Source organism: Crinia signifera, chromosome 8, assembly GCF_055691185.1.
Source record: "Crinia signifera chromosome 8, ASM5569118v1, whole genome shotgun sequence".
NCBI classification, from domain to species: Eukaryota; Metazoa; Chordata; class Amphibia; order Anura; family Myobatrachidae; genus Crinia; species Crinia signifera.
The window spans coordinates 43760948-43784978 of NC_139224.1; the positions used below are offsets into that span (position 1 = coordinate 43760948).

Here is a 24031-nt window from a genome sequence, read left to right on the forward strand (position 1 = left end):
TATTAATATTTTTGTGCACATTAAGCCATCACAAAGCAAAACGAGTCACTATCTTTGTCATGCTAAAAAAAAAAAAATTGGATTTCGGAGTAGGTTTCATATTGGACATTTGTAGGAGTGGAGGGAGAAGCAGAGATGAAATAACTAGGAGGACAGTGGGAAAATAAAACAAGAGTGACCGTGAGACGCGAGGAGGGTACAAAGTGATGCGCGCCAGCCACATACTAAAGGAATGATGAAACTTTGCGTCAGCTCCAAGAAGTGGCGCCGGAGAATCGCGTTCTGGGCTTCCGTCGGACGTTTCTGCTGAACACCCTAAAACACAATGACACAAACCCCAAGCTCATTACACTCTATACCATGCAGGGAGAACCAGCCATCTACACAGTGACCATAATTCTACAAAATGCATAAATAAATCCGTGAACAACGTCATGTATGAGATACCACCTTTATATACAGTAGGTGACAGCCGTTACATCCTCCAGTGGGTTCATACCCATTATTGGGGATTTATATAATCCATATCCAGTGTAACACAGAGCTTACTAAGGTAATGAAGCTCCTGTAACCTATGTGCAGCAGTACAGAGAATGTGGCTCATTCAGGTGTGGTTGCCACACAAAGCATACCTCCAAACGTGACCCATGCCAGGAGGGACACAATGCTCTGCTCCAGGACTTCCTCTTAATGTATGAATGGCAGCACCTGTTTTTGAATAGGTTAACTAATAAGAAAGGTGTTCCACCACAGGTGATGGTAATCATAAATTAAGAGGAAAGTCCAGGAGCAGAGCATTGTGTCCCACATGGAGGGTCATTTTGGGAGGTATGCAAAGTACTGGTCTTTGGTATCCTGCGCATGTCCAGGACCTGTTCTGGCATAGGAAGCCGGCCGGCATCTGACTCATCGATTGGCAGCCTGATGCCGTTTCGGGTGGGGTTGATGGAAAAGCAGAGGCCTATCACTGCCGTTTAGGGGTGATTAAATCTTGGTGAAATATAAATCCCCAATCAGCTCCTAACTTCCATTTTTCAGACACAGCCTGTAACATAACAAAGCAATATCATCACACTAGTAAGTGACACAGCTATTTCCTTTGTACGACATAATACTCTGTACAAAATGATCTTGCACTATATTTACATGGGACTATTTAGAGACCTGCCTTTAAAAAAAGAATACAGTACAGCATACAATCATGCACCAAAAATCAATGACCTTCCCTGTTTTGCATTGAGATACAAAGGGTCAGAACTTAATTCAAACAAACAAGTGCATTTAAAATGGAAAACATTTTTAAGGAAACACCTAACCGCACAACCTACAGGTTCAGTATAAGCTCCTGCTGCTGGCAATTACTTTTAAAAGATTTTTTTCCAATGTCTGGCTGAGCACTGGAGCATCATGGGACAGCAGCGATAATTCTCCTGACATTGGCCTACTACAGATCTGACAGCTGGAGGGGAAAATGCTTCATTGCAAAATAAGAGGTAAAAAAAGAAAACGGAGTTCTTTAACTCTTTTCAAGCAGTTGGATATACAAAGAATCTCTTAGGCCTGAGCGTACATCTCTCATTCTTCACGGAATTTTCAGTAAATGCATGTTTTAGTAAAGGGACACATTACCTGCCAATGTCATTTCTATCCGAATAGGTCATAGCAATGTACATTTAGTTCAGCAGGACCATGCATTACACTGCATCGCTGCACAGTCTGTCACACGCAGTCTGTTCCAGCATGGCGCCATTCATTCCACAGAGCTCTGCATTATGTTCTTGGCTGCAGACGGTATTCTCTGCACTAAAGAAACAAATCACGCCTGGAATAGCCATGACAGACCGGGATAACTGGTGTCAGTCTCCCACCCCCTGGAACCACAGAGGATGAGGATCTATTCTTCTGGCTGATTAACCAGGCGGCAGTCACTTTCACTGACTACGAAGCACACTGCCAATGTTATCTCTCCGCTGAAGCAACATACCGGTTCCTTCCTCGTGTTCCCTTATTGTAGCCAGTGGTTTCTCTGACACAGGAAGCAATGATTGCACAGTGTACAGAATAGCCCTGAAATATACGGTACTCTAGTATTACAAATATGAGCGTTTCTGAAATTATGCCTACAGAAAAGAAATAAAGTTGACGTTCAGTGTAGGAGCTTTAATGATTTTTATACTAAAAATGAAAATGACCAGACCATGTTTATTGGGGTTACTTAGGGCATCATTAGTCTACTTTGGGTCATAAAGAGTTAAAGCATTGTTAGAATACACATATATATGACACAGACGCAGAGTTGAGTGTACGCTCTTGTTGCCGTTTCATAAATCTTGTGAATCTTCCGCAAAACCGATGGCACAGAAACAGGTGCACTGCAGACATGTACTCGTTCCAGTCATGCTGACACATACTACTGACCATCTATATGTATAGGCACACTGGGTATCTGCCTGGGACCCCAGGTCGTGTGTGCTTCTATGTATATCTAGTGCACCTAGGGGGTTATTCTGGTTAATTCGCAAGGCTGTGAATTCGCAGCCGTGCAAGTCCACCAAACCCCGCCTTGTGAATAGTGGTACTCCGGCCCACCATTCGCAAGGGCGATTCACTCGCAGGTACTGCAAATGGATGTTACACAGCAACATCCATTCGCAGCCTTGTGGGATCCGCCCACATCATTCAATAGTCGGGGGGGGGGGAAGTGGGTGGGAAGCTGACATCCGGTGAATTCAGCTGCCGGCACCATCAGCCCACCCGCCGACCCTCTCCACCCCCTGCCTGATAAGATGGGTGGTGCACCCAGCGAACAGTTTGCTCACTGTGGGCGCAAGCACAAGTGCAGAAATAACCCTGCACACGTGCAGATGCAAACCATGGGACCCCTTGTAAACGAAGGGGTCTGTACGCACTGACCAGAATAAAGGTCCCTAGTGTAGGGCATTGGTAGTGTACTCACAATCCAAGTGAATGGACAGGGCATGGACACACAGCAGTTGTTGCGTACAGATCTGCATGCAGCACTGGAGCACATATCCATCTCTGCACCAGGCTCATAACGTATGAAGTGACTGTGCCACTAACACTTACAGGCCTTATACTAGACCGTATCCATTAGAGGCCGCACAGTCACTGCTGATCACTAAGCTGCTCTTTTAGCAAATGGATAAAATCATGCTGCACTGCAGGTGGGGCAGATGTAATGCGCACAGTGGGGGCTGCCTCAGAGCTGCTCGCACAGGTCCGAATTTGGCCCCATCCCTGATGGTGGGGGACTGCGCATGTGTATAGGCGCTAAGGCGCTGGGCAGACCCCTGCAGCGGACACCTTAGGCAAAAATTTACATTCACCAGGATGCTTGATGCCTGATTGACAGGCGGGGGTGGGGGGGCGTTCTGGGATGGACATGTTAGTGCGCATAGAAACGCTGGGCAGGCCCCTTCCTGACAGGACGTCAGTGTCCGCCCCCAAATCAAACAACAACAACGTGCAGCAGAAAAGTAAGTCCCGGCTAACAGAGGAAAAGTCATCGATGGTGAGCAACCATCAAATGATTTCAGGCGCCGAGGGGGTGTGTGTTCGCCAGGATGGCATTAACCTGCTCGCTAGGCTCTGAATATAGGCAGAGTAGCGAGCAGGTATGAATTACCCCAAGAGAGAGTTAGATTTGGGTGAGGTGTGTTCAAACTGAAATCTAAGTTGCAGTGTAAGAATAAAGCAGCCGGTAGTTACCCTGCACAGAAACAAAATATCTCACCCATAATCTACCTCTCTGCGCATGTTACATCTGCCCCACCTACAGTGCAGCATTGTTTTGTACATTTGCTAAAAAAAGCATTTTTGCCATCAGCTCTGAATAACCCCCAATGTCATGGCTGTAGATGGCTTAACCAAAGAGAAGTAGTTTTCCTCTGCAGAATTGGTGGAAGGGGGCAATACTATAATAGAGAAAGCAAAGTCCCCATACATCGCTGGCCCTATTTCTCTGATCTGCGGACCATCAATGATCCATCGGGAAATCAGGAAAACATGTTAAAATTAGCGGATTTGCCAACACCAACCGGTTTTGGCAGAGATCTGGATTTTTAAAATGTTAAAAATTGTCAATTCCCCAACCTGGCCATCAGGGGATCACAATATAGCAGCAATACTGTAGGTCGCTGATGCTTGGGGGACAATACTTGCAATTAGAGACCCTTTCATTACACCCCAGTAAGAGAATAATACAAGATTGAATAGGATTACCTTCTGCAGCTGTTTGATGATCTCTTCATCTTTGTTCAGATATGGCTTATAGGAGCTATAGACACCTACAGACAAAACAAAGCATAAACACATAAAACACACAGATTCGGTATGAAATCCCGACATATAGAATGAACAGGTGAAACAGTCAACATGACGTTTCGTCGACAGGTCGCAATGTCGACATAGGTTTTTTCAATGTTTTGTTTGACCCGAATGTCGACACAGTCGGCATGGACACATATGGAAGTGAACCGCAGCCCATCGCATTACTCGCTTCGCTCGCTATGCTTCGGGCACACTATTTTATTCTCCCACCACGCCCTAGTGGATGGTAGGGCAATACCGCCTGTCGGCACATGTCGACCTCGCGACCTGACGACAAAAAGTCATGTTGACTGTTTCACCTGTACATTCTATATGTTGGTATTTTGTCCTTGTCGGGATTTTGACCCATGCGGGATTTTGACTGCATCCCAAACACACAACTGTTACAGCTACTATATAATGGTGTTATGTACACAACAACAACTAATAACACATTAACACTCCCACCGGGCTTAGAGTCCAAGGTCTTCAGCGTTTTCAGTTTTTTCACCTTCACCTGTTTGGGAACATCTCCTGTAAAGGTTTGTAGTGAACAAATGGTTAATACATAAATATATTCCAGCACATAATATTCCTATAAACAGTGAGTGCAGAGGTCCTCGATGATGACTGGTAAGTTCTTAAATCTATGGGATATTTCAATACTATTGTTATAAGGAATAATGTACGAAAACTAGAAGTGACTGTGGCTCTCCGAACTCATCGGTAACAAGTAGTACTCCCTGCGTAGGAATTAATTATAGTGAGCGAGCGAGCAACTGTGTATAATGCAAGGAAGTTGGGGTATAATTCAGACTTGATCGCAAAGCACGGTTTTTCTCTGATGTACAAAACCTTGTTAACTGCAGGTGGGGCAGATGTAACATGTGCAGAGAGAGTTAAATTTGGGTTAGGTGTGTTCAAACTGAAATCTAAAATTGCAGCGTTAATATAAAGCAGCCAGTATTTACCCTGCACAGAAACATTATAACTCACCCAAATCTAACGCTCTCTGTACCTCTGCCCCACCTACAGTGGTTTTGCACATTGGAGAAAAAAAAGCTTTGCGATCAGGTCTGAATTAGGCTATTTGACATTTATTGGTGATTGTTTTCTCCTTCCCAAAGCTCAATTGACAACTCCAATACAAAGGAAACTTCCTCCGGCTATATCCTTTCCCTCAGACTCACTGCCTGTTATGTGCTTATACTGTCCCTGTTGTAGCATCTCTCCAGTCTCCTCGCTTTCTCCATTCTCTTTTTTGCTCCTTATTTATCTGCCATGTAAGTAACCCCTCACTATGGACCTACAGTGATAAACACATCAAAAAGGAAAATATCACTCCTTTCGCATAGAACAAAAGTACTGTCATTTTTCACAATATAAGTATTTCTGAATGATACATAGATATATTTGTGGTTGACCCGAGATGTATAAACTATTTCCAGTTCTTAATTATCATATAGATGGCTGAGAAAATGATCAGAACACGTTACCTGCCAGCTTGACATCTCCGATGCGGATGATATGAGGCCAGTGCTGCAGTGTTTTAGCGAAGAACGGATTGGTGACACCAAAGATAACAGACGGCCTGCAGAGGGGGACACAAGGTGGCAGCGGTTATATGAGCGTGTACTGGTGGGCGCCCATGTCAGGTGATCAGGGTAAGCAGAAGACACGCAGGACAAGAAACGTAGGTTTACAAAATGGCCGTGTTCTGTTGTTCTCCATTTGATACAGTGTGTACTACCTGACAACTTCTATATTTCAATAGTCACATCTATGTAATAAAAGTAATATTTCCTCTCATCGAATGAAGACTTTGAGACAGATTCACTAAGCTTCATAGAGTGATACAATGGAGCGTGATAAACAGCCAATCAGCTCCTGCCTGACATTTTGAGCTGATTGGCTGGCTGTTTATCACTCTCCATTGTATCACTGTTTGAAGCTTAGTGCATCTAGCCCACTATCTGAAACAGTAAACTGCTTATAGGCGATCTAAGCAGGATAAAATAGTGCAGCGGTTCTCAAACTGTGGGTCCCGACCTTCTCAGTATGGGGTCGCAACTCCATGTTGCTGACCATCAGGCTGATGACTTTTCTAATTGTCTGTTATTTTAGACTCCTCCCATCATTTTGTGCCTCCACAATGCTGCCATGTATGTGCTGTCTGCTGACCACACACGTGATGTGATGACCTTCTGCAGTAACTTGCTGGGGTCCTGGAGTTATTTTATTGTCTGATGAAGTCCCAGAGCAAAATAGTTTGAGGACCCCTGGAATAGTGCATGCACTGTCTATCTGAGTGGGCGATGGCGATGCGTGGGACCGTGGGTCATTGCTATAGGGCAGGAGTTCTCAAACTATTTGCTCTGGGACCCCATCAGACAATAAATATTATTACAGGACCCCAGCAAGTTACCACGGAATGGCCGCCACATGTGTGGTCAGTGAAGTTAAGTGACCGCTATTTTGACAGGGAGGCAGTGGGTAATGAGGGGATGGAAAAGGGGGTAGGGGGATAGAAGAGGGAAGCAGAGGGTGTTTACTTATTGAGTTATCCCCTGTCCCCCCTCCACAGACACATTAGTCTGATGGCCAGCAACATGGAGTCATGACCCCATATTGAGGTGGTCGGGACCCACTTTGGGGTCAGGACCCACAGTTTGAGAACCGCTGCTATAGGGTGTACACATGGAGCGATCTGGGCTTACTTTCCAAACGATCTAGACAGATAAATAGAGCCTTGTAATAGATTATAAATAAAGCCTTGTAATAGATTATTTTGTTGGCTTAGACCTGACACCATCATGCTACAAAAATAGAAAGGTAACAAAAGAGAAAAAAAAACACCACAAGCCAGAAAATGTACTAGGGCCCTTATTCTGGTTCACTCACAAAAAGGAAAATTCCTTTTCAAATGGACAAAACCATGTGCACTGCAGGTGGGGCAGATGTAACTTGTGTAGAGAGATTAAAGGCCCCCATACATTGTCCTAGGGACAAGTCAGACCTGATTTCACGCTGCAGCTCCCCGGGAGGGGGACACACGATTAGGCACTTGATGTGCCAAGGTTTGCATATGATAAATCACATGGATTTATCATATGCAGTCCCCGGGGAGCTGCAGGAGGAGGGAGCCATGCGGGGGACATCTGCGGGCGGGGGATGCTGGCTAATTGAGAGCCGAGCAGGGGGAGGCTGCATAGGGAGCCGGGCAGGAGTAGGCTGTTGCGGTGGGGTGACAGTGGGAGCAGGGCGCCGTACAGGGAGGATGACGCACGCTGGCTGCCGGGCAGCGGCGGGAGCCGGCCCGGGAGGAACAGATAATTTGAAAAGAAAAAAAAAGGGTACTCTTTACCTAGAAGGGCGCCCGTCGTGGTGATCGCGGGTACATTTATGTCTGGCCGCGACGCGACCGACGCGATGCCCGCGATTTCCCATTGAAACCCATGTTAAACATGGAAATCGCGTCGGTCGCGTCGCGGCCATAAATGTACCCGCGACGCGATGCACCCGATTTCCCATAGGAATCAATGTTAAATGGCCCGACCGACGCGATTTTACTGTTAAATGCCTCAATGGACCCGATGTGGGCATAGGAAACAATGTTAAATGGGCTACAGAGCCCAAATAGGCACAATTAACCCTTAAATGTCCCACCAAATTTTTAACGCCACCCCACGATCCACGCCAACCCGAAGCGTGGCGAGCGCAGCGAGCCCGCGAGGGGCGGCGGTACGCGTCCTCCGACCTTTTTATGCCCTACTATCCACGTCGGCGTGGAGTTGAGAATAGAATAGTGTGGCGAGCGCAGCGAGCCACCGAGCCCGAAGCGTGGCGAGCGCAGCGAGCCCCGCGAGGGGACGCGGATACCTTCACAGTTATACGCGTCCCCTCGCGGGCTTCACAGGTGTCCGTGGCGACGCGGACACCTGTGAAGCCCGCGAGGGGACGCGTTTACCTGTGAAGGTATTCGCGTCCCCTCGCGGGGCTCGCCACGCTTCGGGCTCGGTGGCTCGCTGCGCTCGCCACACTATTCTATTCTCAACTCCACGCCGACGTGGATAGTAGGGCATGAAAAGGTCGGAGGACGCGTACCGCCGCCCCACGCGGGCTCGCTGCGCTCGCCACGCTTTGGGTTGGCGTGGATCGTGGGGTGGCGTTAAAAATTTGGGGGGACATTTAAGGGTTAATTGTGCCTATTTGGGCTCTGTAGCCCATTTAACATTGATTCCTATGGCCAAATCGCGGGCATTGAGGCATTTTACATGAAAATTGCGGTCAATCAGCCTTTTTAACATTGTTCCCTATGGGAAAATCGCGGTCATCGCGGGCAGCAGATTTTTTATGTACCCGCGATTTACCCGCGATGCCCGCGATTTTTACCCCAGACGCCCGCGATTCCAATCGCTGGCGCCCTTCTAGGTAAAGAGTACCAAAAAAAGAAGCCCATACAGATGACTAGCAAGCCATTGATTGGCTGAGACCTCTGGCCCGGCAGCCAGCTTCATCCTCCCTGCACGGCGCCCTGCTCCCGCTGTCACCCCACCACAACAGCTTCAAGTGCCTCCTGCCCGGCTCCCTATGCAGCCACCCCCTGCTCGGCTCTCTATAGCCGGCATCCCCCGCCCGCTCTGGGGCTGGGCTGCACATAAGATTTAGCAAATCTTATGTGCAGCCCGTCCGACCTCCCGACCCGATGCGCACGGGACCGCGCATCGGATCGGAGGGGGTGTCTGCAAGTGTGATTTGGGCCAATTTCACGGCCCGATTCATCCGAATCGGGTGAAATTGTGCCCAAATCGCATAGTGTATGGGGGCCTTTAGATTTGGGTGACTTCTTATGTTTCTGTGCAGGGTAAATACTGACTATTTTATTTTTACACTGTAATATAGACCTCACTTTGAAGTAAAACCCCACACCCAAATCTAATTATCTCTGCACATGTTTGTTATGTAGTTGACAGGGGTTATGCTTCTGTTTGGCCACATATTTTATGATTGGCAGTTACCAGCACTGGTTATGCCTATTCTATTTCTCATAAAAAATTTGAATTGGTCCTGAACAACCAACCGAGGGCACCCCTGCAGTGCTATGAGGCACGCCAGGGTGCAATGGCAGTTGAAAGAAGTGAAATGTTGCCAACCTCGCAAAAAGCCTAAAATAAATAAGGCATTATAAATGCACTGACAGGACAAATAATCAAATCACATAGGGAGCAATGTGAAAGCAGCAAAGAATAAGCAAATTGTCAGCATTGCTCGTAAAAACTCACACCCCTTTCAAATCACTAAAGCCAGGTCACACCCAGGATTTTGTCCACAGGACCTTCCCGGAACCTGTATAAACTGTAGGTGTCCTGGTTTAAGGGTATATTATAGCAAGCCTCTATATATATCCAATTAGGCATGCTTAAAAAAGAATATGTATACGTACGGTGCCTGTGTGCGGGTTGTGTACTCCTTGAATTCCGCATCGTGGATCGTAAAGTACGGTCTGAAGTCACTGCAGTATTTCAACGGAGAAATACATCTGTATACATAAAAGATGGAAACATTAGAAACCCTGATCTCTGAAGACAAACCAGATCCTAGCGGTCATTTATAGTGCACTGCAGAAAATGAAAGAAACGTGACAAGTTGCTAGGTTACAATCCATTTGTGCATACTGCATAATAAAGGCAATACGGAGTACGAAGTAATGACATGATCATTAATGGATGGGAATCTCTATTTTCTTTCTGAGACAAAACAGTTCAGCTGAAATGAGCAGATATAAATTGACGTGTCATTTTTTAACTATATTGGTACACAAAACTATAAATAGCCCATACACGGTGCAATAATTTCATGTGTTTTGGTCTAGATCACATGCGATGCAACCTAGTTCAAAAAGTATGTGCAGCACACACTTTGATCTGTGCGATGGCATGTGCGTGGGAGCATGCATCTTACCATGTATGGGCACCTTAACCTATCAGTTAATTGTTTGTGATGTACTCTTATTTCCCAAACAATTCAACATGAGCGCACAATCCATAGTAATGACATGGGGTGTAGCTTTAACAAGAAGAAACAGAGATGCACTGCAAATATATATATATTTCAAGAGGTAGAGTGAGCGTTTTGAGTATGGGAAGGGTGTAAGAGACAGAAGGGGATTGCATTCATCAATGGAAACTATGAGTTGCGATATAAAAAGGGACTTTAGAATTCAGCTTAATTTAAAAAAAAAAAAAACTAAAGGGCCCAGCAAACCACTAGGTGGCGCTTCTGTAACATATGTTGTTGCCTAGAACTATACTTTAGTGACATAATTAGTTTTTACACTTTCTTATAAGTTAACACCCCCCCCCCCCTCCCTCTCTCCCTCAGTGCCTGCTTATTGGGAGGGAATAATTCAAGAAAACACTTTAATGGGTGGTAATGCAGAAAAAAACAAGTATTGTGAGTTCAATGAAAATCTCCAGTATTACTTTAATCCGATTAGTTATGGAAAAATACCAAAAATGATTGTCACTGGTGTGGCAGGGACAGCATCTTCACACATGAGGATAATGTGGAGGATCCGGTCCAGGTTTTAGAGCAGCAGCAGCAGGGAAACTGATGTGATCAGGGTTAGGCTGATTAGCTGCACCTGTGCTCTCCTGATATAAGTGTTTAGGGCAGAGAGTCATTGCTCTTGATGGTGGATTAGCTGCCAAGTGATAGGCCGGGGTGTGGGATACGGTAGAGACCACTGGAGTTTTTTTAGTGTTTGTACTATGCTGTGACACCTGTATGCTGCAATGCTGTAACCATTATTGCTGTGCTGATTACCTGGTATGCTGTTCACCTGCTACAAAAATAAAGACCAAGACTTCATCTTATCCAGTGTATGTGATTCCTTGTCATACTGGCTAGTTCTCCAGTTGGATTCAAAATATCCTATGTAACGTGTCATGTGGCCTAGTACATACCTTGTACTGTTTGAGGTTAGTTTTTGGCCTTATACAGATGGAGCCGCCATCGGATCGGGTCGCCAGACGGCGGAAGGGGACGCTCCCCGTCGGTCCCAGTCGCCTCCCTTTGGATCGCCGCCTCCCCGCACCACCCCCCCCCCCCTTGCCCGTCTCCCTGAAGCGTAGACAGGCAGAGTTCACGTCCCAATCAGATGGGGCGCCTCTCCACCGGCGATCGCCCGAGGGGGCATTCTGAGGAGCCCCGGCACTGGCTGAGAGGCGCTCCTTCTGTATTAACTTATTTAATCTATTTATGTATTTTATTTAGGTTTGTTCAGTGTCTTTGGTCACCCCCTACTATCAGCACATAAAGAGGAAGTATTTAGGTATACTGGATCATATCAGCAGCTGTCATGTGCCAGTCAAGCTATGCATACTAGTATCTGGGAAAATCCCCTATGCCGATGGCCTAGGCCAGGTCTGGCCAACTTGTGGCTCTCCAGCTGTTGTGAAACTACATGTAATATGAACAAGAGGAAAGAAAAAGAAATCAGTTTTAAATGGGGCGCACTCCTCACCCAAGATGTCTTCTTAAAGACTTTTTATAAAAACATACCTACTGTTAGGTGTATATTTTATTAGTGTATATTAACACGTTGGCCTATCCGGCCATCACTTGTATTTTGGGTTTTCAATTTTATTAATTGTATTAAACCTGTATATGAGGTTTAATACAATTAATAAAATGAATATACAGGTTTAATACAATTAATAAAATTGAAAACCCAAAATACAAGTGATGGCCGGATAGGCCAACGTGTTAATATACACTAATAAAATATACACCTAACAGTAGGTATGTTTTTCTAAAAAGTCTTTAAGAAGACATCTTGGGTGAGGAGTGCGCCCCATTTAAAACTGATTTATTTTTCTTTCCTCTTGTTCATATTGCCTTAATGACAAATCAGGGGGCTGCACCCTAGCAGGCCAGAAACTATATTTGATAAAAATTCCTGGCAGGCGAGCATTCTTACCACCCAAAAATAAAAATTATATAAAATACCAACATTGAATTTATGGTGCGGGTCTTCCAAAACCCTCTTTACCCAGTGAAACTACATGTGCCAGCATGCTTTGCCACAGTTTTTGTATTAGAGAATGCTAAAACTGTTACAATGCTGGAGTGTGTAGTTTCAAAACAGCTGGAGAGCCACAGGTTGGCCAGGCCTGGTATAGGCCTTCTGTTCTCATAAAGAACTCAACAAGAAAGCCTACACTAACACACAGGCAATGATAGTAAGAGCAAGGGTTGAATGGTTCCAAGTACAAAACCAGACAGATTTTTTTTTTTTTTAAGGAAATGTAATGTCTGTTGCTGTAGTATGAATAGCAATGTTGTGGCTGATTTAACCCCTGTAGATTACATTAGTACATCCTATATATAAAAGCCTATGGGGGGGGGGGATTCCACTGTTTTACACACCAGTGGCCACTGAATAGCGCCCAACTGAGCAGTTCAAGTGTTACTCTTTCGCCTTTGCACAGCCATCAGCGCTGTAATTACGGTTATGTTACTCTATCATTTTGATAAGATGGTAACAAGCTATAAAGTGATAATAAAAAGTAAATGTAATACAGATGTGTCCACATACATCTACCCTTCTTGCGCATGAAAAAGCTCTTCTAGTCGCACCTTTCCATGGTGGAACTCTTCTTTTCAAAGGAGTCTTATTCACCAATCGATGCAAAACAAACAGCTTCTGCTGATTAAAATATGCAGAATTTCAATATTCTGTGTATAACTGTGGCTGTATCTGCATATGTAATGCTATGTTACAGTGTTTTCCAATAGAACACTGTAACATAGCATTTTGGATGCAGATACAGATGTGGTCACACAGAATATAGATTTGCTGCGATTTGTGAATAAGACATTTTAATGCAAAAGTAGCGTGCAAAGAAGTGCAGCACTAGTGAACACATGGCGGTTAAAAGGACCGTGTAACATGACTTGTAGCGCACAGAGGATAGATGCATGTGGACAGATCTGCAACAAGTGCCCTGCCAATCAGCTGCCAAACTTCCTAAAAGGAGGATTTAGGAATAGAATGTCTACGCACAAGGAGAGGTTAATGTACCATCTAGGAAAATCCTTGAAATAATTATTTTTTCATATATCAGGTTAGATATCTACATTAGAATGCGAGTACTGGCTTACAACGCCACTTTTACAGCTGGAAGCCTAGGAAACAGAGGACGTCAGCTTATTAACTGCGCAGAATTTGTCAAGGGATATAATTACCATAATGGCAACAATTCAATATCAAAAGCATTTGCAACAGATCAACTGCCACAGTACCGTATAACCAGTATTACAAATCAATTAACTCACCCTACAAGAGCCAGTACGGTCTCCGAAGACTGTGATGGTGACGGAGCCATGACCACAAGAGGTTCCCCCAATAATACGAGTTCCCAGAGCAACTGGATGTGGAAGAAGACTGGTGAGAAGCACCTGGAACATATTGGTATCGGTCATATAAACAAATATAAATGACACAAAGTGTCGTATGTTCCATAACAAAAGATCATAACCTGCCATATAACAAGCAATTTCTGACAAAATGGCAGGAGCGCATTGGTAGGTAGTTTATCAGTCTCCACTTTATCACTCTCCAAAGCTTAGTGCATCTGTTAGTTCAGGGTATATTCAATTGCAGTCGAAACTGCCGTTTTGTTGGAAAGATGGCAGTTTCCGGCTTGAATAGGTCAGAAGGGGTTCCAACGTATTCAATAAGGGCTGTTTTTCCCCCAACAGGTTGGAATGCTCCGACCTGTCAACAACCACGTAGATTGGAGGAATAGCTGCGGATCCATGTGTTTTTGTTGGAAACGGCGGCCAAATCTGACAGGTTTTGGCCCCCGTTTCCTACAATCTTAAATCAGACTTTAAAAAAAAGTCAGATTGAGGCAGGGTGGGCGGTGCCAGGTGAGCAACAGCAGCCTCCTCCCGACGCTCACCCGGTCCCACCGCTGGGCGAGCAGCAGCAGCTCACCCGGCACCCTCTTCGGCATCCCGCCTCCTCCGTTGCTCACCCGGTCCCGGCGTCGGCCAGGTGAGCAGTAGCCATGTCCAACAGTTAGATTTGGCTGCTGATTGGATCTGCTGATTGGATCCATTCCAACAAATGAATGTCAGAATGGATTTAATTGAATATACCCCTTAGTCTGTCATTCAGCAATATGATGGGCACCACTATATTGTAAGGGGGGAATGCAATTGTTTAACACTTCCGATCCCTCATCTAGTGACAGGAGATCGTGGGACGATATTCAATTGATATCTGTATTGCGCTGATAGTGCTCATGATGGTCGGTCACTTTTTGCTTATTATTTTGGCGCACCACGATGGATGAGTTCAAGCTGAAATGCAGGCAAATTATCATCCCCAAAACAATTGAATAGGTCCATTGGGTTCCATATGCTGGCTCCCAGCGCATAAACAATTGAATTCCCCCATGGGGCACACTACTGTACACGTTACTGGCAGAAAGGGTGCCCGCTGTAACTACACTACAGCTTCAGCCAAGTAATACTCCTCTCTGTACAATGATGTTCGTTGAATTGATCGAAGCATATTGATTCAATTTATTACATGAATAGGAAATATTCTTAACAGTCACCCCAGCTCAACTGTAATAATTACATAATGTAGAAATTACGAAAGAGACCTTTATAAAATCTATTCCACAATTAAACATGGAGGTAGGTGTTGCTTCTGACTCATTAATCTTAACAGAAAAAAAAATAAAAAAATAAAAACTGGTTGCTCTGGGCAACACCCCATTTTTCAAAACTGCTTCACCTTGAAGGCGGTGTCCGTGCAGTACACATTGCCACATAATACAAAGATTATGAAGTTCAAGCCACACCAGCTTCGCTCTGCAGAAGAGCAAAAAGTCCTCTCCCCCATGACAATTTATGACATTAATTATTTGTCAGTAACAAAGAAGCTGTGAAGTGAGGGTATAAATCTTTATGTAGAAATCACGGTCTACATTGTTGTTTTGCCATTACCTGAATAAATCAACTTCATGGATTGTCGGTAATGACACAGAGATTTGTGCGTCTGTCTGGAACAGAGCAGAAAAACAGAACGAGATTTATGCAGTTAGGAACAGATCCTTCTAATAGACTGGGTGAAAGGGCCAGTTCTGTACGGGGGACTACAGAGACAACTAATGCCTCATGGTACCCAAGGAAAAAAAGATATATTTTAAGGGAAATTCAAATAAATATTTATTTATTTAACTGGTATACAGAGAAAGTAAAAGAACAGTGGAAGATCTGTAGAAACGAAACTATAGGAATTATACGCTATATTGCCAACTAAAAGGCGCGGGAAAGGACCAGTGTTACCCCGTACCTGCTGTGTCATGTCCACCAGTTGTACTGTCCCCGGCTTGTCAAGTCGCGTTGGAATCCGCACCTGAGAAAAATATCAATAAATCCACTAGACAAGTAGAGACGTCACACATGTCCCTGAACTAGTACATTTGGTTCCCTGGTCCCAGCTGCAAATTCCATGACAGCCATGATGTAATGACATGCTGTTATGCTGTCATGTTATACAATTCAGGGGCATTTATACGCATATGCCGGGGTCTAAGGACACTGCTCATTGCCTTATATAAAAAGATATTTGTCAGCTCTTATGCCCCGTACACACACTGTTCGATTTGGTCTATTTTTCTATTTGATTTTTCTTACATAAGTAAAATCGAATCAAAATCAAACTGTTTTTAGCCCCATTCAATCCCGACGCGTGGCCCTGTGGCATTCAAATCGAACAGAAAAATAGACTGTGCAAGGACTATACAGAATAGATCTGTACTATATAGTCCACACCAAATGCGTTTGCCTTGCCATGTGATTCAATCTAGATCGAATTGGGATCGAATAGCTAGGCAATCGCACTGTGTGTACACCCCTTCATGCAGTGGCGTAACTATAGTCCCGCAGCCCCCCGCGGTGGCAGGGAGGCGCTAGGCAGGTGTGGGCGCCTGGGGGGTCTGCGGGACTATAGTTACCACCTGGTCCCGGCTCCCGACTCCTGCCCTCCCCCTCCTTACCCCATTGCCGCCGGCGCCGCTGCCTCTAACCCGACACGCAGATCTGTGTCGGGTGACGGGCGGTCCCCGGCTCCGGCTGCAGTGCTAATATAATAAGAGACACTCGGAAAATGGCTGCCCCCAGGGGGGGGGCACCCGAAATGTCCGGCGGGGGGCGCAAAAAAAGTAGTTACGCCTCTGCCTTCATGCCCCGTACACACGGTTGATTTGGTCTATTTTCTATTCGTTTTTACTTATATAAGCAAAATCGAATCAAATGGGAAAAAAATCGTTCACATTCGATCCCGAGGTGAGCCCTGCAGCATCTCATTTAAATAGATGCAAGACTATATAGTACAGATCTGTACTAAATAATCCAAATCGAATGCGCTTGCCCAGCTGTACGATTCGATCCCGATCGAATAAGGATCAAACAGCAAGGCAATGGCACTGTGTGTATACCCCTTCAGACTGGCTGGCCACCCTTATTTAAATCATTCTCTAATTTCTACCAAATGCAGACTACATTGTTCTAGATTACAAAAACAGTCCATTTGCTGCGATCTAATTAAAAAATATAAGTCCACGATTTTTTCAAATAGCAAATGATAAAAAAAAATAACAAAAGTTTGTACCTTTACTACAAGCCCCATGATTGGCAGGTGCAGAGTCTTCCCCGGCACAGGAGGGGGCCATCGGTCTATGTCACTGCAAGCTACAGAGAGGAGAACAATATGGATATCACTGTATGAGGCAAAAATGCATTTATAACTAATGAATATTTGGTTAGGCCGACCATGAAACACACGAGAACAAACCATCACCCACTGAATTGTATCTAACACCCATTGTATCTTACATAATGTGTATGCACATACACAGAATATTAGTATGCAAAACTAATATACATGACAATTCAACATACATAGGCAAATTCCTTCTCAAGTGGACAAAACCATGTGCACTGCAGGGGGGCAGATGTAACATGTGCAGAGAGAATTAGATTTGGGTGGGTTATTTTGTTTCTGTGCAGGAAAAATACTGACTGCTTTATTTTTACACTGCAATCTAGAACTCACTTTGAAGTAAAACCCCGCCCAAATCTAATTCTCTCTGCACAAGTTACATCTGCCCCACCTGCACATGGTTTTGTCCATTTGAGAAGGAATCAGAATAAGGGCCACTGTGTAGGTGACTGGTGTTCACTAAGTGCCAGATGTATCAAGCTACAAAAAGTGATAAAGTGGACAGTGATACAATCAACCAATCAGCTCCTACCTTTCATTTTTCAAACCCAGTCTGTAGCATAACAGTTAGGAGCTGATTGGCTGGTTTGAAGCTTGATACAATCGGGCCCTAAATATTTCCATGCATTCCTACTCAGAGGGCAGTGACAAGTCTGGCTGCAGGACTGTAGAACACTAAAGCCTAACAAACCACCGTGGCTCGCAGTGCGGGGTAGGAGCGCAAAGTAAAACAAGAAAACCACTGGAGATGAGAAGATCCAGATAAATCATGTGGTTTAAAAATGTATTTACTGCCAAGCTGCATAGTGCTAAATCAATGAGGAACAATGTCAGTGCATTTATGCCTCAGGATTTAATGCCAGATCCCACCAGAGATAAAAGACTCATTACTTATTTATAGGTCACATAAATGGCTGTTCATTTATAGAATGTGAGGTCAGGAACAAAATGTAATCTGAAGTCTTATTAGAAATGACCAAATGTGACATCTGAGGAAGAAAGGCTGCAAAGCATGTAGGGAAATGTACCAGGAGCGGACCGCCAAGGTCTGGCAGCAGGAAGATCTTATTTTTTTCATTTATTTTTATGGTGCCACAAGGGTTCCATAGCGCCATAAAAAGGGGGGAGTAGCCATAAGTACCAATAGCATATAAATATCCCATAGGTACACAAATACTTGGTACAGTTTAAATAATCATGAGAAGAAGATGAAAGGGAGAATGTACTGCTCACACAAGTTTACAATCCGTAGGGAATATGCGTGGACACATACCGTTGGGAGAGGGAAAGGGGGGTGGCACTACTGTTTCTGGCATTTTTTTTTTTTTTTTTAAACAGAGTGGCAGAAATCTGTTTGCTCTATTCTTGATGTCTCCTTCCTCTCAGTTATTGTTAAAATCTCTAGTTTTTTTTCCTGCCTTTTGCCACAATTGATATTTTACCTTCTTATCTCAGAAAACTCTTACAACCCAAATACCCTCTGCTTCTAATAGCACACTCTCCTTTCACCCACTGCCTCACCCTATCACCCTTTAGATCACTCACTGCCTCCCCTTATCACAAATTCCCCCATCAACGTCACCCCCATCTGTCACCAACTAATTATCACTTTCACCCACTTGTCACCCCCTGCCTCTCTCTTGCATCACTATGCCTCATAGCCCTCTGTCCTGTCACCCTCTGTCTCTCCCCTGCACCACTATGCCTCATAGCCCTATCTCCTGTCACCCTCTACCTCTCCCCTGCACCACTATGCCTCATAGCCCTCTCTCCTACACCACTAACCCCTATAGCCCTCTCTCCTGTCACTCATTCCCTCTCCCTGACACCACTATCCCCATTGCCCTCCGCTGTAACGCCGGACCTCTCCCCCTGAATCCCTATCCTCCATCGCCTTCTCTTCTGTTACCCTCTGCTTTTTCCATGTCACTATCCCCCAATCGCCCTCTCTCCTGTCATCCTCTGCCTCTCCCCTGCTCCACTATCCCCCATAACCCTCTCTCCTGTCATCCTCTGCCTCTCCAGGGCATCACTACTTATACAGATTGCCCCTTGCTGCGAGGACACGCACTTCCTCTGTCATGGTACTCCTATCATTGTGATCTGGATCTGCCCGTGTGAAGGGACTCATGGACTATAGAAAGCAGAGACAGCAGGAAGGGGGGGGGGGGGGGGTTAAACTAAAAAGAAATGAGATTTAAGGGAACACTTGAAGGCTCGGAAGCTGTATAAAAAAAATCTATCTGCAGCAAAGGAAGGCATTCCAATAGGGGGAGCCAGGGAGAAATCCTAAATGTGGGTGCAGTAGTGGTGACCAAGGGGTGACGTATGTGAAAGGATATATTTAAATTGCTTTAGAGTTAAGTGTACGTTTTAGTGTATGTAGTAGAGGCTGCCACCCAGTCAGTGGCCAATGAAGGAGTTTCACACTAGACATTGGCTGTTACCTGCTTCCAAGCACGGGTCACTCCTCTCAAAGTACTCCGGGGCAATCTGCTTTACCACGGTGTGGAAGAAGTTGATGTACGGCAGCTTGCTGATCAATACTAAGGACTGGGCAAACAGGAAACAAGGTTTGGTGTTAGATCCTTCAAATCCACAGAACACGTTACTCACTAAGCATTGTGGCCACCTAGAAAGAGTTTTTAACAGCCGATGTCCATACCCAAAATGTCAGAAGTAGACCCAAAGCACCAGAACCCTTTGGTTACAAAGCACCTGGGGGCCTCCTGTGCAAGAGAAGGGCAATACACTACTGACCAATTCATCTATGGCGGGGGAATGGGTTGGACTCCACCATTGGTGGTTATTCAGTCCAATCCTTTAGGTTATCTGCCGCTAAACTGATTTGAAAGACCAATATGGTGTCATTATGGTGGCGGAGTCCTTCGGCTAACTTCAGGACAGATGTATGCAAATCCCAATCATGTGACGCCTAAAAGAAACAGCTGGGCAGATACTTGGTAGCATTCGGCATCAGCCCCACGCCACGCTAGAACGGCCGCAGACGTTACCCAGCCTGCTATGCATTATTATGCGTTTCAGATCAGTGGACCCTTATACAGCAGATGTTGAGCAGTCTTGGTAAATGTAAGTAATACAAGACTTATTCTTCACTCCAAAGTCACAGGATTCATAATGCTGTGAGGAATCCTCCAGCAGACACAGCCGACAAGAGGTGATCTCAGGTTAATTACATCCGCATGCGGAACACGGCCCAAGGCAGCTGCCATGTTATTAATTACCTTTTGAAAATAGCCTCTTTTTAAAGACTTGTCTCGGACTTGTCGGAAATAGACGTAACCATAGAAACAGGATGGATCTTTCTGTTGGAGAGATATGAAGCACACACAGAAAGAAAAATCATGAATACTTGAAATGGATGGAATTGATTATAATTGATCAATTTAATAATCCCAGTGCTTCCCTAATCATGGCAGATAAGGAACATCAGTACACTGCAATCTGCATCATTTACATTAAAATGAATGGGACTATATCGCATTTGTTGTGGACCAAACAATGAAACATTGGATTAACTTGGATTAACTTGAACTGAACTGACTAAGGGGCAGATATATTAAGCCTTAACAAGAGATAAATGAAAGGGTGATAGTGATAAATGTCCAGCCAATCACCTGCTAACTGCCATGTTACAGGCTGTGTTTGAAAAAAGTCAGTAAGGAGCTGATTGGCTGGATGTTTATCTCTCTTTATCACCCTTGCATTTATCTTGTTAAGGCTTAATACATCTGCCCCTAAACATTACGTATGTGCTTATTATCTTTAAGCATCATGGAATTTGCGGAACAATAATCATAGTATTATTTCGGAATACATCAGAGGTTCCAAACTCAGTTCCCCGACACAACGGGCCACTTTTTACCCTTTTGCAGTGCAAATTCTGGTACTTGTTTCCTAGCACGGCCACAATCGCGGGCATCGGGTGTCATTTTTAGTGGTATACGACGCGACCGACGCGATGCCCCCGATTTTCCCATTGAAATGCATTTAAAAAAGTCAATATCGCGTCGGTCGCGTCATATGCGGCTAAAAAAGGCTTAAATGGTCCAGACGCGATGCCCCCGATTTCCCCATAGGGAACAATGTTAAATGCCTCAATTTACTCGCGATGCCCCCGATTTCCCATAGGAATCAATGTTAAATGGCTCAATTGACCCAAAACATCATAGGGAACAATGGTAAATGGGCCAGAAAACCCAAAAAACACCCCTGAACAGTGAAATGTCCCCCCAAAAGTAGTTGACGCCACCCCACGATCAACGCCAACCCGAAGCGTGGAGTTGAGAATAGATTAGTGTGGCGAGCGCAGCGAGCCACCGAGCCCGAAGCGTGGCGAGCGCATCGTGCCCTGCGAGGGGACGCAGATACCTTCACAGGTAAAAGCGTCCCTTCGCGGGCTTCACAGGTATCCGCGTCCCCTCGCGGGGCTCGCTATGCTCGCCACACTATTCTATTCTCAACTCCACGCCGACGTGGATAGTGGGGGTATGAAAAGGTCGGAGGACGCGTACCACCGCCGCTCGCCACGCTTCGGGTTCGCGTTGATTGTGGGGTGGCGTCAACTACTTTTGGGGGGACATTTCAGTGTTCAGCTGTGTTTTTTGGGTTTTCTGGCCCATTTCCCATTGTTCCCTATGATGATTTGGGTCAATTGAGCCATTTAACATTGATTCCTATGGTAAATCGGGGGCATCGCGGCTAAATTTTTTTCCTCACGATGCCCACGATCAACATCTTTGTGGCTGTGCTAGGAAACAAGTACCCAAATTCTTTTTTGCAATTCAAACAGTCTGGTTTAAATTTTTACATGAATTGTATTTTTTTTTATTATTATTATTCAAAAATGGTCTACATTGAATGTTGAACGAAGTTTATGTTCTTGTTTTAAAGTGGCTCAGCACTGGATCTGCTACTAGTGTTAGGGCTGGACTGTTAGGGTGGCTTGAGAACTGATTTTGGGAACCGCTGGATTACACAATTATGTTTTCCATAAAATGCGAATTAAAGCCCTTTATTCTAATCATCTGGAATGCATACTCAGTATAGTGGTGAGTTTCCCAACACTCAGGAACTGCTTAGAGGTCTGGGAATCTGTTAAATAGATTAATAACAATAATATGATTACAGTTCTGAACTCCTTAATTAGTAGTTCTCTAGATTTGGGGGTCATCAGCAATATTAAATATATGCACTCTGACAAAACTGGTGTGTGCTGTGCAGCCTCCACCTCTCACATTGTAATACAGTACCGGTATAACCATTACGTCTGTTGTCTGCGGTAAGATCTGCTGATCACACAATCACTTTGTAAAACCGCGGCACAGAATCTTTCTCCGGTTAGCTTTTTCAGTTTACTCTTGCTATTCGCTTATACTGCAAGAAATCAAACCTTTAAATAAACTGGTGAATCTCTGTCTGTCTGATCCAAGACGCAGTGTAAGGATGATTTCCTGCCAACTGATTGCCGAAATCTGAAGCAAAACTGTGTGTCTCCCAGGCAGCCTTCAAATACAAGCAGCAGGAACATACATTAGCTTACCCCGGTCAATCACTGTGACATATTCTCAAGAGAAGAAAAAGAAACATTGCGTCTACCAGAACATCGGAGAATGCAATATAATTTCTTTATCTGTACAGCTGTCATCTCCACCTGAAACATCCTAGTATGCGTAATCTTGTAACACAAGAGAGACTAAGCGGGTTTCTGCAGGCAGAAGTAATGGATGCTCGCACCCAGCGGCATGAATAAGGTATACATGAGTCTTCTACGTTTTTGGGTGTCTATGTCGATATGGACACCACATAAGTGTACCGCGTTGCCTCAACATGCTTCGGGCACAGTGCCTTGCTGTGCTTGGAACACTATTATATGCCCACTGTATACCCACTTGGATAGAAAAGTATGAAAAACACACTTCTAAATAAAATAAAAAAATGTGAAAAACTCATGTTGACCATAAGCTTGTGTCAACTTTTTGTCAATATGAGCATCCATATTCTTTGACTGACTGGCCTGTGGGCCAATCAGAACCTGGGGGTGGGGGCAATCAGTACCTGGGAGTGGGATTTCATGGGTGTCAGGGGCGGAGCTATGCTCCATGTCCCGGAATCTTCAAGGAACAAAAAAAGACAAACACACAACTATTCAGTTAAGGTGTGCCAATGATGGAGGGGAACCACCTGGTTCTTCTACATCGATGCCAAAACTATTCTACATTGGCCATTATAAACCATTGATGGTCCCACACAGGGGATGACCAAATAAAGATCTGGAGACCCACACACCAAGGGGAGGATTCGTTCTCAGTTTTTAAAGTATACTGGAATTCCTTTAAAAAAAAATTCTCCATCTCATGGCTGGATCAGCCTCCCCCCCCCCCCCCCCCCCCCCCCCCCCCCCCAAAAAAAAACAACAACTTGCTCCTTTGCATGTATCTGTAGTTGTCGATGAAACCCTGGTAAATGTGCTATATGCCCCGGTTCTATTACAGTCTCCCATGCAAATCGTGGCTTTCAGTTTAGGCTGCCTTACATTTCTCCCAATGTTGCCGCTGGTCTCTCTCCGCTGTAGTTACAGAATTAACGTGAAATTGATATATTGTTTTCCTTTCATTTGCCAATTATTCAGTTTTAAGTTCGTTTAATGCTCATATAGTTTTGCTTTTACCATTCTTATGCAGCATTCTACGGTACATTTCTGTTACGGATAGATGAAATGTGAATGTCATCATACAGAGCTGATGTAGTCTTTGTGAACAAACAATTCTACTCTAGAACCAATTACAAACTGCCAATTAGTGGCAATTAGAGGGATTATATAATTAACTAATTAAAACTCACTATGCACTTCTCCTCTGGCTCACTTCTCCTCGC

At 44.7% G+C, this 24031-nt stretch overlaps 1 protein-coding gene across 1 annotated transcript in view; it reads right to left on the reverse strand.

The window, feature by feature from the left end:
• Positions 1-24031, reverse strand: part of DENND6A (DENN domain containing 6A) — a 52348-nt gene that overhangs the window by 14113 nt on the left and 14204 nt on the right. Inside the window, exons 4-15 of the mRNA XM_083156246.1 lie at positions 22548-22660; positions 20380-20460; positions 19582-19687; positions 17024-17103; positions 15704-15766; positions 15355-15410; positions 13669-13791; positions 9773-9868; positions 5826-5920; positions 4798-4863; positions 4243-4307; positions 226-315 (exon numbers count right to left, since the gene is read on the reverse strand). Of these exons, the coding sequence (XP_083012372.1) occupies positions 226-315; positions 4243-4307; positions 4798-4863; positions 5826-5920; positions 9773-9868; positions 13669-13791; positions 15355-15410; positions 15704-15766; positions 17024-17103; positions 19582-19687; positions 20380-20460; positions 22548-22660 (1034 nt within the window). The remainder of the gene's footprint in view (positions 1-225; positions 316-4242; positions 4308-4797; positions 4864-5825; positions 5921-9772; positions 9869-13668; positions 13792-15354; positions 15411-15703; positions 15767-17023; positions 17104-19581; positions 19688-20379; positions 20461-22547; positions 22661-24031) is intronic.